Source organism: Camelus dromedarius, chromosome 26 (genome assembly GCF_036321535.1).
Source record: "Camelus dromedarius isolate mCamDro1 chromosome 26, mCamDro1.pat, whole genome shotgun sequence".
NCBI classification, from domain to species: Eukaryota; Metazoa; Chordata; class Mammalia; order Artiodactyla; family Camelidae; genus Camelus; species Camelus dromedarius.
This window is the reverse complement of record NC_087461.1, coordinates 20,663,944-20,677,404: the sequence shown is the minus strand read 5'-3', so window position 1 is coordinate 20,677,404 and position 13,461 is coordinate 20,663,944. Positions and strand designations below refer to the sequence as shown.

Here is a 13,461-nt window from a genome sequence, read left to right as displayed (position 1 = left end):
CAGTATATATTTGGTTTAATCTTTACTTTCGTTTTAGTTAACCAATAGGAGTTAGCATTTGTTATTCAGCTCCTAAACTTTATTTCTGGGATATCTATAAAATAGGTGCTAAAAACATATGCATCTATTTAGCTCATCAGATACCTCCTGAGTACCTCCTGTACGGAGGCACTGGTCTGGGGAGATGCATTTCCCAGCTGTAGGTATCGAATGGGCTTAGTGGCGCGGAGATGTTAGAGTGATGATTCCAGCAGTGTGAGAGGCTGGAAGCTGTCACGGAGCAGTGACAGGCGTGGTTGCCCGGAGTGTTTGTAGAGGATTTTACTTTCGGGCTGGACACAGGGTGAGTGGAGGCCGCCAGGTGGACAAGGATCAGGAAGCACGCTGCAGGCCCGGGAAGAGTGCGCAGAGGCCCAGGGGCGGAGAATAGGGTCAGGAACTGTAGTGTCCAGGGCCCACTTGTCTGGCTGGGAAGTTGAGCTGGTCCAGGTCAGGGGAGGGGGCGGTCTGTCCTGAATTCTAAATGTTCTTGACATGTCGTCCAGGGTTCATCGTGTTTCAGACCCAGCAGCCGGGTGGGGTGGGACTGGAAGTCAGTGCCCCTGCGTGGTGATGTGGACAAGCAGTAGGCAGTATCTCAAGAAAGAACGGAAAGGGCGGAGGGCTGACCTGAGGGCCAGGGGTCGGGGGGACTTCCTGCCCTGTCTACCCAACTGGTTCCTGGGAGACCCCTTCTCTCCCAAGGCACCTGCACCCGCCCTGGGGGCCTCTCCTTACAGGTGGTCCTCCCGCTCCCGCTCCCGCCCCCGCCCCCGCTCCCTGGAAGACAGGCATGCAGGCCTTGGCTCTTTTTCTTAAATGCAGCCTTTTTCTTGTTAAAAAAAAAATGCACATTCATTGTAGAAAATTGACAGAATATATATTATTGTAAAGAAGAAAATTAAAGCTATCTATACTTTTCATATCCAGAAATTTAAGCTTTGTTAGCATTTTGGTATTTATCCTTTGGTCTTTTTATCTGTGTAAACAGAATGCACATTTTTTGGTGAATTTGGGGTCTTCTAGAGTTTTTATAACTATAATTCCTGGCCTTTCATAACTGTAATTTTATAACTATTTATCTTTTATATAATTTTGTAACTGTCATTCAGCCCTTTTGCTGCACATCTTCCCTCTCCCTTTAGGAAATGGCTCCCTGTCCTCCCGCCCCCAACCTCTGGTCCTGCACAGTCAGAACGGTAGACCTCAGTATCTAAGAGTGGGGGCCTGCGGCCTGTAGGCCCCCAGCTGTGGGAGCCTCAGTAAGAAGTTGCTGGAGAGGTCAAGTAATATGAAGTGTGTAAAATAACCTTGGATTTATGAGGTTTTTGAGTTGAACAGGAGTTCAGTGAACAGAAACCAGGTTTCAGTAGGAGAGAGAATAAATCAGAGGGAGAGGAAGTGGAAATTGGAAGTATAGATTCTTCAAGCAATTTTTCTGTGAAGTAATAGAGGAAGATGGGTCTGTGAAACAAAGGAGTGAGACGTGGGGTGTGGGAAAGTTGGGAGTGTTAAATAGAAGGGGAGATAGAGGTTTATGAGAAGGCTGATCACAGAACTAGAAGAAGGCTATGGTTTACATTTATAATGTTTGCTTCCTTAAAAACCTCAAATGTATCAAATGTTGATAGTCATTAAATCTGGATAGCAAGTTTATGGACTTGCTGTATTATTTTATTGTCTATGTATTTTAAATATTTGATCAAAAATAAGTTACAGTTTTTATCTTTCACATACTAGGAATGTTAGGAGATTAAGAAGGAATCTGTATGCTGATTCGTTGATTCTTTTGGTTCAACAAGAGTTATTATCCTCTGTGGACACGAGACTATGAATCCTCCATGGATCATGGTTTAGTGAAGAGTTAGGGCATAGTTCTTAGCAGTCGAAAGTTTCTGAACATAATTATTAATTTAGATTCTTGTGATGCCTGAAGCTGTTCATTTATGAGGATTCATCATTTTATGCAGTATTACATAGGTGGAGGACTAGGAAACGAAGCTGAAATCTTTATTAAGCCTGTAACGGATGCTCAAAGTGACAGGGTTTCCTGAGTAGTTCCCGATGTCACCATATGCACTCGCCACTTGCTGCGTTTAAACTCGAGGACTGAATTCCCAGGTGTTTTAAACTTAAATTCAGTTTTGTAACACTTATTTTCCTTTTTACTGGTCTAATTATTAAATAGTGTGGGAATAGAAGTGGTGGGTTTGCTCCTTTGCAGCTCGTCGTTCGATGGTGCTAGTTTGGCACACCCTGGCCTTGCTGAGGCTGCTGCCGGTCATGCTAACTCTGAAAATCATCCCAGTTCCGAAGGTCTGAGTATCGGGCACGCCCCTGGCCACCCCACGCTGCGGTGGTGACTGACTGAGGGAGGCAGAGGTGCGTCAGGGGAGGTGGAGCTCTCAGTTTTCAGTGTTTATGTTTCATGACTCCCCAGACACCAGTGGAGCCTTTCCCTTCTCTCTGTGTCCAAAAGTAAATAGAAGTCATGGTGGTGACAGCGTCACAGAGCTGGAAGCTGGGTTGGCAGTCATCGAGGTTGAGTGTTGTGACTTGGTTTTCTTTCTGCCTGAGTTATTTTTTATGCTGATTTATTTTTAATTAAGCTGGTATCTTGTCTGTTTATGTTGATATATAAGAATAGATTCTGCCCCCCTCTCCACCTTGGGAAATTCTTGGGTGATAGAGTGGAGAGTCTATTTTAAATAACCAAGCCAGGAGGAAACACTTTCCAAAAGCCAAAATGGTGAAAAGCAAAATTACTATATGTACAAGTAGTTTTTAAAGGCACACTTAGAGCCTTTGGAAATAATATGATCCTTCGGTGGGTAGCAGGAAGTTACTTCTTTTGTGGTGGAAGACTTCAGACAGATGCAGGGGTAGAATAATACTCTGACGTATATGTAGATACTTAATAATTATTAAGATTTCATAGCACTTGCTTCATTCATCTTTTTTCTTTTTGTTGAAGTACTTTAAGCGGCTCTACGGATCTCAGACACCCTGTCATGCTGGGTTTGCTACTCTTAAAGGATTGTGGAGTTTTTCTTATTTGGCTAAATGTCACGACTGTACTTAATAAAATCGAGCGTAATTCCATGGCGTAATATGGGCTCCCCATTTATCTCACAAACGTTGGGTCTGGTCTGAAAGCAGCAGTGATGGCACCCTGAGTGCTTCTGTTCCGTGTCTCTTGGGGACTTGCAGCACCGCCTGGAGGGTCTGGGTGCGCGAGGCCATCCCGAGGGAGCCTGGGAGACGGTGAGCTGTCCCGAGCGCCAGGTCTCGCAGCTACCGGCGCAGCCGGTGGCCTGAGGGTGACTCCTCACTCTGAAGGCTGACAGACTCTGCTTTGTAAATGATCGGTTCCCACAGTTTGGGCAGAGATGGGGAGGAGAGTGTGAGGAGCAGAATCGAGGTCATAGAGCTGGAGGGGAGCTCCATGGCATCAGGGTCCAGGGACGCCTCGGGGACTAGTTCTCATATGAAGCCTAAGTTTCCCGAGGACCGAGTATTTTGGACACACGGAGATGGGCAGCCACTGGGGAACGCTGTCCAGGGGTTATACACTGCGTACCTGCTTTCCCGTCCTCTCTGCTCTAACGCAAGCAGTTTGTAGGGGGGCACCTGGGGAAACGCAGTGAGGGTCTGAAACACGATGACTCAGCCATGTGGGTCTCCATGCACGACCCACGTGTTTTCTGTTTCAAACTGGTGGAAAACTGGAATGGCATTCCTTGTCGCTTTGGCCAGCTGTGGCTAAAATCCGTCTCCTTGGTCCTGAGTAGGACCAGGAAAGGTGTGGATGGCTATCAGAAGACAAAACAAGCAGTATTTGGTCAGCAACATATTTGTATATGAAATAAGTTCTGCATCGTGTTAGGTTGACTTGGTATATTTACCGTCGGCTAAGTACATCTAGTTCAAGCACAGTGTGAATTGAATCTTGTTTTTTAACCTCAGTGTGCTCATTTCCTGACTTAAAGGGCTCTTACTGAAAGAGAAAATGTTCCTCTTAAGATTTTGAAATAAAAATTTTCATTTTACTGTTGGCTTTCTATTGCTCCTTAATTTTATATATTCTTTCCCCTGGCTATTTTTAATTGCCCTAATTTAATTTTTTTTAACATTATGTTTGTATACACTTAGAATTAACACTAAAAATTAATGAAAGTTGGGAGGGAAAAGTAACATTGAATTTTTCTCAGTAAATGCTAAATCTTTATTGTTACTTAGTCAACTAATTCAATGAAATATACTGCTTTGAAATGTAACTCATTCTTGAAGGTAATTCAGGGTTTAAGGGATATAAAGTAAAAGTAATTTGTGAACTGCTAATATTAGTGACCCTCCTCCCTTTTTCAGGGAGAAAAATTAGCTAAAGGCATTGTCTTTGAAAGCATAAAGAACTCCTAATTTTAACTGCTCATCACTGATCATCACAGTACTATTGGAAGTATTATCAAAATAGACTATGGAATTAAGAATGACTAGATTTTGGTATTTGCTTTGCTTTCAGGAGGGGAATTTTCTTGAAGAGACATCATATTTGGCCATTTATAATTACAATACCAGAAACAGATAACCACTTCTCTCTTTTTAAATTCAGACCATAGGTTTCAGACAGAATTTGTTTATCTCCTGCACACAGAGAGGACTCAGGGCCCCACTGCAGTCCTCGTTAGGTTTTAACAGAGCAGACATGTAAATACCAGTCTGACGTGGCCAGCTCTGTCTGTGCTTTCAGCTGATATTTGCAAGGTAAAAGTAGGTAAAATTTAACTCCAGTGATTTTTTTGCAATTTGTTAGCCACACTGTTTAAAAAAAACTCAGTGGGAAAGAAAAACACTGAAGACACTAAAATGATACTGATACTACATTTTTCACTTTGTCTTTATTTAGCACAATTAAATACAGCTTTTTAAAAAGTGAAATATTTTGCATCTTGATGAAAATGTTCACATTTGTAATATTAGTTGCTTGTTTTCAGCCTTAACAATATTTGAAATATTCTTTAAACACTTTTTCCCGTAGAAGAAACAGACTCTTTTGGGAATCCTTTCTTAATACACAGAAATCAAGTTTTCCACCTTCTCGTGCAGAGTGTTAGTGGGTTTCATTGTAGTCCTTGAGATTAAAATAGGTAATCTATAGATCTGAGTTCTACAGGCAGCAGAGTTGATAGTAAAATCTGCTATACCGTGGATTCACATTTTTCATCCTTTATTAACTGTCTTACACACGGGCTCAGTGGCTCTGTGACACGGGCAGCTGCTCTGTGACATCATAAACCCCGTCATAAGGGAACCTAGCGACGGACTGGAGCCAGTCCACTGGGTGTTGATCAAATGCCGTGGTACCACATTGTGAGCTTTCTCCAGTTATAACTGTCGTTACCAGAGTTTTTAAATTGCAAAGCCAAGTCAGGCCGTCAATTGCGTCATCTTAATTTATCATTTCTTCTGACTGACTACTGTCTGTTGTGGGGTTTCCGGTGAATGTGGTGGCATCAGCATAATCTGTGTTCCAGTCGCCCTATAGAAGAAGATTATTCTTCAGGAGGTCTGGAAAAGAAGGTAAAGTAGGTCTGCTATGAGTTCATTTCATGCACTGTTAAAGCCTCACAAAAGGGTATAAACTATGAAGCATAAAATACTCCACCTTATGTCTCTGCTTTTGAGCAGCTGCCCACTTGATCATTGGATGATGATGGTACTCACGTATCTCCCCAAGGCTGTCTTCCCCTCTTCTACCACCTTGCCAGTTACCTTACTTTATTTTTCTGTTAAGAACTTAGCACCACCCCAAATCATGTTTGTCTCGTCGTCAGTTGTCTGTCTCCTTCTGATCTGGGAGCTCAGACTTCTCTTGTTACCTGCCGTATCCCCATTGTCTAGACGGGTCCACAGGGCAGGCTTCCAGTGAACACTGAGTCAATGAAAGAATGAGTTAATTCGTACTTGTGACTTGTTTCTGTGAGATTTACTTATTGGATTCTTGGAGTTTGATGCTTATGAGGAAGATTTTTCTCCTTCCACCTGAAGTATGCACACTTTACTTCAAGTGAGCTGAGTTTCGTGTCCCACACAGCGGTCTTCAGGAGAGACTCCCTCCTCTTCTCTTCCTGGGGCTTCTTGAGAATTCTGTTCATGCCCCAGGAACAGAGTAATCACAGTGCTCTGTCTAGACAGCTGTCTTCAGTCTTTCTCCCGTCTTTATTTGCTGTCTGAGCTTGAGCCAGCATCTGTCCATCCTCTGCGCCTGGTTGCCTCCCATTGCTTTCAGCCTACAACTGACCCTGCCACCTTACACACAAACAAAAAGCTGCTTCTTCTTTGTCCATTTTTGGCCTTGGGGCCACCTCGCGCGTTCCTACCCCTGAGCACCGTAGCCTTCTCCAAGGGCACTCTGTAGTCCACGTAGAGTAACACGGTAATAGTGCTCAGAGGTTAAAGGTGAGGAGCCACATGACGTTTTCTGTGAATAATGATGAAGTTTGTCCTTTAACTCTGCCAATACAGTTATAAGCTTAATGCTGGTCACTTAGCAGTTTTGGCAAAACTAGTGAGGATGGAGAAAGCCTGGCAGCTCCTCTAGGTCTGAGGGTTTTGCTGTTGGTGGTGAGGACACAATGGAATTGTAACTCTAGGGCACGTCACTTGGGCTGCTTCTCAGCCTCTAATTAATGAAAGAGTGGTCCCAGGGGCTTTCGTATTGCCCAGAGTTGGACACAGGGTGTTCACTGTGGCTCCAGATTCGTGTAACTCATCTCCAGAATTCTATGCGTACAGTTTTGTACTAGTGGGAACAGCTCTGTTCTATAGCAGGTTTTAAGCCATTTTGATAGCCCACTGTTTAATTATTTAAAATCCTGAAAATTATACTTGAAAAATAATCAAAGCAACGTGAAGGCATGATTTATACTTATCAAAGCCCTATAATTCTTCCTGGAGTTGATCTTCTCAGTCTCTGATGTCTCTGAAGCTGGGGCATTCCACCACAGACGTGAGTGGGGCCCTGTCTGCATTTGGGCCCCCAGGTCTGATTTGCGAGGATGCTTGCATGTGCTACTCTGGGATACAGTTCATACTCTGCTTCGCTCAGTCTTTGATACGTGGATGCTCCGTCAGGATTACTGGATGTGCTGCTGTGGCCGGGCTGAAACCGCAGCCTGCGTCAGCACTTTGCCCTCTGAGCTGTGAGCAGAGCCTGGGGCTGCGTGAGGCCAGAGCAGTGGTTTTCAAAGTGGGGTGCCTGGAACCCTGGGGGGAGACTCCAAGGACTTGGTATGTTCCAAATAACTACTGTATGATGTTGCAAAGTCATGCCTGGAGGTTTGTGAGGACAAAACTGTCTTCACAATCATGCTAAGATTTCTTTTTCTTTTTTCTCTGTATTGGCGTTTGCCCTGATGGTGCAGAAACAGCAGGGGGTAAGCCTGTTGGCGCCTCAGCACAGTCAAGTCAGTGGCACAAAAACCGCATCCAGTTCCAGTTAAAAAAAAAGCCCCTGATGAACCAGTAAATGTTACCGATTGAGTTAAATCTTGAGACTTGGGTACATGTTGTCTTAATATTCTGTGCTGTGAAACTGGTACGTTCATGGAAAGCATTCTCGTGCCTCCTGGAGACTGATGGTGTTCTTGAGAAAAAACACTTGAGTTATTGTCTGAGCGGCAACATGAACTAGCTGTGTTTTTTCCCCACAGAACATAATTTTTCTCGAAACAATGGCAAATAGCCAAACTGTGGCTGTTCAATTCAAGTATTTGAAAAACATTTTCCCCAAAGCAAATGAAGTCATAAGCTTGTCACTTCAAGGAAAACAATTAACAATGTTTATTGCCAGTGATAGAACTCAAGCTTTTAAATGGAAGTTTTGAGTTTTGGAAAACCTGCATCTGCCATTTTGAGCTTGACAGTGCCCCAGTATTTATCGTTTTCTGATGAAACTGATGTTGATTTAATGAATGTGATTTTTGGATAGTATATCATGAAATGTGTCAGCATTTGGGAGGCCTACTTAATTCAGTGAGCCAGTATTTTCTTAGTAATGACCACATGATGTTCCAAAGTCATACCTGGCTAAAGAGCTATCCAAAGTATAAGACAGACCAGTGGATTTTGACATAACTGATCGGTTTTCAGATTCCACATGGCAGCTAACCTTTAAGAGACAACCGCTTGCTGAGTTTGGGTGTAGTATCAAAGAAGAATGTCCACATTTTTCTGAAAAAGCGATTGAAATACTCCTCCTTTCCCAAGCATATCTCTGTGGAAGGCGCCTTCTCTTCACGTACTGACTAAAACAACACCTTGCAACTGATTCAGTGCAGAAATAGGTATGAAAATCTAGTTGTTTTCAGTTAAACCAGACATTAAAAGAATTTGAAAAATGTAAAACATTGACACTCTTGTCACGAATTATTTTGTTTTGGAAAATAATTCATCTTCATAAAATGTCATTGATGTTAGCATGTGATGGAATTATTATCATTATTTTAAAATGAGTTACTAAATATTTAAAAACTTCTCAGAGTTGATTTCTGATATGGCAAATGTCAGTGCACGTAAGCAGTGGTGACTTGGGAGAGCCGGTGGTGCACACCCTTTGCAGTTTTGTGTCCGGTGACATCGCTGGGAGCTGAGAAATCTGCTGTAGTGGCAGTGTTCACGTTACACAAGGCCGCAAATGTTACACACAGTGTTCTGTCTTCCCAGGAGCTGGCTGCAGACGTTTACAGGCGTTTATCCTGCTGGATGTACATTACATGAACAGAGGTTCTTTGAGGTCATCAGTAATTTTTCAGAGTGTAAAGTGTCCTGAGGCTAAAAAGTCTGAGCTTTAGTTGTGTGGCAGAGGAATACCTTTTGGCAGTTGGTTCACAAGGAGGTGGATGCCTTTTTGTAATTCACGCAGAATTGCCTTTTGTGCTGGGAACATTTGTACAATAAATCCAATGGTTTTTAATATTTGTTTTTTTTTAAATGGAGATACTGGGGATAGAACCAGGACCTCGTGCATGCTAAGCATGTGCTCTACCACTGAGCTGTATCCTCCCCCAAATCCAGTGGTTTTTAAACTTCCGGGTGTTAAATCTGCTGGCTCCATCATGGAAGGACCCTTTTCTTTTCCCTAAAATCTAAATAGGCAGTGGTACACTAGGGTAGGCGGGCTGAACCTGCTTCTTGAGCTATATGTTGGGTGCCCCTGGCCTGGCTTCCCGCGTTTCTTTCCCCTGGTGTCCAGGCTGTAGCAAGGCCCCCACCCGTGGTTCAGGCCGCACTGCCCTTTCTGGCCTGTGGTTTTCATGACCTGGCCAGCAGAGCAGTTCGTTCCACGGTGTGTGTGTGCTATTGTTTCTCAGGTGTTGGTCTTAGCAATTCTGTTTCTACCCTAGTGCACCTAATTCAGTGCTCTCCGCATAGGTTCCCTCTCACGGATGAAAGAGTTTGTTCTTTTGGATTGCCAAAGACGTGTGCCTTCCAAGGGAATGATGTCGATAAATTAATGTAAACCCAGTTTTGAGTACTTTTTAAAAAGTATTAATATAGTTTGGAAATGATTGGTTTTCATTAAAGTGAGGCTTTCCCGCAGAGGCTTTCTTGAAGATGTTTTAGCTTCTGTGCTTTCCTACCACTCACGATAGAAACCAGTAGCCTCCTTCATTTCCAAAGTCTTTGACTGTTTTGAGCAAGTCATAATGAAGAGTGAAACTCAGTAGAACGAGGCAGAGTTTCTAAGATTACTCTGGCCCATAGGAGCGAGTTATTTACAAACTAGAAACTTGGCAGGTTTTGAAGTCCAGAGGAGTGAAGGTTTATTGTGTTCTGCGCAGGGATCTTTGTCGAAGGCACCCAGGGTAGCTGGGAAGTGGTGGCCCTCTCCTCCTGTGTGAGCTCGGGAAGCTTCTGGCCCTCTCTGGATGCTGGGGCGTGGGGAGGGGGCTTTCTCTGGTTCAGAGATGCTGGGGGCATGGGAGGTCCTGGGGTTTTTTTGGCCAGGGCCTTTTTGGCGACGACAGGGGCATAAAAGTAATGGCAGTTTTCATCAGTATAGAGACGAGGCATCAGCTAGTATCTGGAAGACTAGCCACTGTAATATATGTAACAAGTTTCATTTATTAAGAAACAATGTACCATGTTTAAGTTCTGCCTCTAATTTCTCTCTAGAAGTAGAGGGTAGCTTATACTCTGGCCTAAAGAAGGCTTCACTGTTGGTAGCCGAGCAGTCCTAGTGAGGTAGTTTAACTGCTTTAGAACCTCATGCTTGGAACATTCTTAGCCACCGAAGCATGGGACCCGAAAGTGAGGAGCATGGGTTCTTTAGTATGTGTCACATCAGGGGATGACCGTTCCAGGACAGTAACCATCTCCTAATGGTAAGGACCCTGGCTTGCCTGCCATTTCTTAGAAGCAGGGAAACCAGGCCAGTCCTAACAGTGAATGGTGTCTCTTTAAGAAAAACGGAAAGGGCGAAGAGAAGGTCCAGCCTTAATCCTCCACGATGATCACTTTGCAGGTTTCTGTAGCTGGACCAGGCACCGGAAGAGGCTCCCCCACTGTGACTCTGGTACAGTTACCTTCGGGCCAGACTGTCCATGTCCAGGGAGTAATTCAGACACCACAGCCATCGGGCACCCCGTCACCACAGATACAGGCGGTGCAGGTCAGCTTCCTTCCCGGGTGATCGGCCTTTGACCTCCTTGAGCTTTTTTTTTTCTTTTACTAATCCATTTACCATCATTTTCTTTGTGTAGCTTTTATGCTCAAATACCACTGTGAAACGCTTGGAGGGGTTTCCTCCTTGTGTGCGAGGTGCACTGGGCTGGGCGGGCTGCACGGATCTGACTTGGGTTGCGGTCTCCTTTTCGGCTCCAAGTCACTCTGCTTTACGCTGTTGTTCTGGGCTCAAACTCAGTGTGTCAGCAGAGCTCTCCATAGGTGTTGGGAAGTACTTGCGGGATTCTCCGGCAATGTCTGATGCGCATGGTGACGTGAGGTCTGCAGCACTGATGCCCCCTGCCCCCGACACTCACGGTAGTGGGTGGACGTTTAGGTTCACTGTTAATTCAGTGTGTGTGACGTGATCCTGTTGTTTCCCTGCTGTTATGTTCATATGTCAGATTAAACCTTGGTTTTTTTAAGACACGGTTAGTGTTGTGGTTGTGAACCAGAGATGTAGTTTTTTATTTATTAATATCAAAGTTGGTCATAAATGCTTAACATTTCTTGAAGCCAAAACATTTTTGGCATCAATAGATGTGAATTATTACGTGTGCATTTTTTTTAAAGCATACTTTTCTCTTTTGCTGAATTTATTTCTGTTCCTTTTTAAGATCTGTTACTATCCTTTAAATGTTTAAATTATTTGAACCTAATTGCTGACAAAAAGATGCTGAGGAAAATGTAGCTGCTTACAGTCTTGTCCTTTTCGTGCAAGTTGAACCCAGTTCTTTGCGGGATGAGCTGAGGCCTGCAACGCGGCATTGGAAGCAGTCCCCACGTGCGTTAAGGCTTGGTTAGCTCTTGGCGTGGCGGTCTTTCTCGTCATTCAGAAGTGTAGGAACAAGCCTCAGTGTTGTCTTTTTTTTTGGGATGACCTTTGTTTGATTCTGGGAGTTTCTGACTCTTTCTGACCCTAATTATGAAGCAAGAAGGCCTTTGCACTCTCCTTGTGTTATGACTTTCACTGAGTGCAGATGTCTCCACCTGGTTTTCACCTGGCAGGTTCCCATCCTCAGTAGGCTCTTCTGGATTTTGCTAAATGGATTATTGAATTGTGTTAGAGATAGGTGCCTGTGGATCTTGTTTCAGAATTCCTACCTGTCGAATGATAAACTTCAGTTTTTGCTTCCTAGAGTCACAGCCACACGAGGAGGCTGCTGTGATTATATGAGAGATGCGTGAAAGCCCAGCGTAAAGTGGTGACTAGCAGGTGGTGAGGTGTGGGTGTCTGATTGCAACGACATTTTCTCTAACAGCTTCTACTCATGGGTGAGTGTCCTTGTGTGGGGGTGTCCACCCCCAGAGGCGCACTGTCAAGCGTGTGGGTGAACACCTGTGCACAGCCGTGTGCCTTAGGAGGTACATCCTCCTGCTTGCACTGTTGGTACTTTAGTAAGCTCTTTTGATTGTGCCCAAATCAAATGCCCACGTAAGTGTGATAAGTAAACTGAGTTCTCTAAACTGAGAATTATGCTAGGCCCTGAGTAATAAGTGGCTGAATGTACTGAGAGCAGTCATAAAGAGGCCATTAGTTCAGTTTTCTGACTTTCTTTAATAACCATGTTATTATATTATTATATTATTACTTAAAAAGTGAACTCATGCTTAAAACTGGGATCTTTCTTTTAAGGAGAAATTCCTTATTTTGACTTTCAAGACCTCCCACCATCAAGCCCCAGCCCACTTCTTAAAGGTAAAGCCTGACTTTAACCAGGCTTGTTGTGTGTTCATCTTCTTAAACAAGTTGCTTCTTCCACGGACGTATCCAGGGTGTAGCCTGGAGACCCAGCTCAGGTCAGCAGTGGTGCTGTGAAACCGAGACTCTCCTGCTGTTGTGGCCAGCGGCCCCGGCTGGATTCATGAGAGTGTTCCCAGGGCTGGGATCTTAGGTCTTAAGTCCCTACATCTAGTGCTTTCCTGTGAAGGCTCGCCTGACGTTTGTGTTTCTGCGGCACCTGTAAGTGGCCGTCCCAGGCCCGCCGGCTGGCCCCGCAGCCTGGGTGCTGGGGTCTGTGTGCGCCCCACTTGGTGCGCTGGCCTGGTGCTGCACTGAGACCCTGGGCCCTGGGCCGTGAGTGAGACAGCACGCATTTCGCACTGCATTCCAGGAACTCTTGTGTTGTAGGTAGTAGCCATCGCAGAGGCTGATGACTCTGCAGAATCAGAAGGTGTAACTGACTCTCAGAAACGGAGAGAAATCCTTTCACGAAGACCCTCTTATAGGTAAGTTAAGTCATGATACTGTCATGATACTTTTTCCAAAAAGGGAGAATAATTGTGCATCACATGGGTTCTCCCATTGTAGCTTTTTCTGCTTTAAATCTCATTCATGCATCTTAATCATTTATACTGTCAAATTATGTTTTAGAAAAATACTGAATGAACTTTCCTCTGATGTGGCTGGTGTTCCCAAGATTGAAGAAAAGTCAGAGGAGGAAGGCGTGCCCCCTCACGTGGCTGCGATGGCAGTGCCGACTAGCATTTACCAGACCAGCACGGGGCAATACAGTATGTATGCCGCGCCGGCGGGGCCTAGCACTCGCCTGAGCCTGTTGCGCTACTGGAGCGCCTGGTTTTGGACTAACGTGCCCTTGTCACGGTGCATCATAATACTAAGCTGTGTGGGAAGAGTGTGTCAGAGAAATGAGAGATTGGGCCTGACAGCTGTTGTAGACTTTTGAAAAGTAAAAG

The 13,461-nt window shown here is 44.5% G+C and overlaps 1 protein-coding gene across 14 annotated transcripts in view; it reads left to right on the top strand.

Moving 5' to 3' along the window:
- CREM (cAMP responsive element modulator) overlaps window positions 1-13,461 on the top strand; it is a 52,151-nt gene that overhangs the window by 12,846 nt on the left and 25,844 nt on the right. For 8 of the 14 annotated variants that reach the window (XM_031448717.2, XM_031448718.2, XM_031448721.2 and 5 more), the window contains 3 exons: window positions 10,565-10,711; window positions 12,896-12,993; window positions 13,139-13,278. The exons of 1 other annotated variant lie outside the window; for it this stretch is intronic. In XM_031448717.2, the coding sequence (XP_031304577.1) occupies window positions 10,565-10,711; window positions 12,896-12,993; window positions 13,139-13,278 (385 nt within the window). The remainder of the gene's footprint in view (window positions 1-10,564; window positions 10,712-12,895; window positions 12,994-13,138; window positions 13,279-13,461) is intronic. 5 more of the 14 variants (XM_031448724.2, XM_031448725.2, XM_031448732.2 and 2 more) reach the window with 1 other exon arrangement.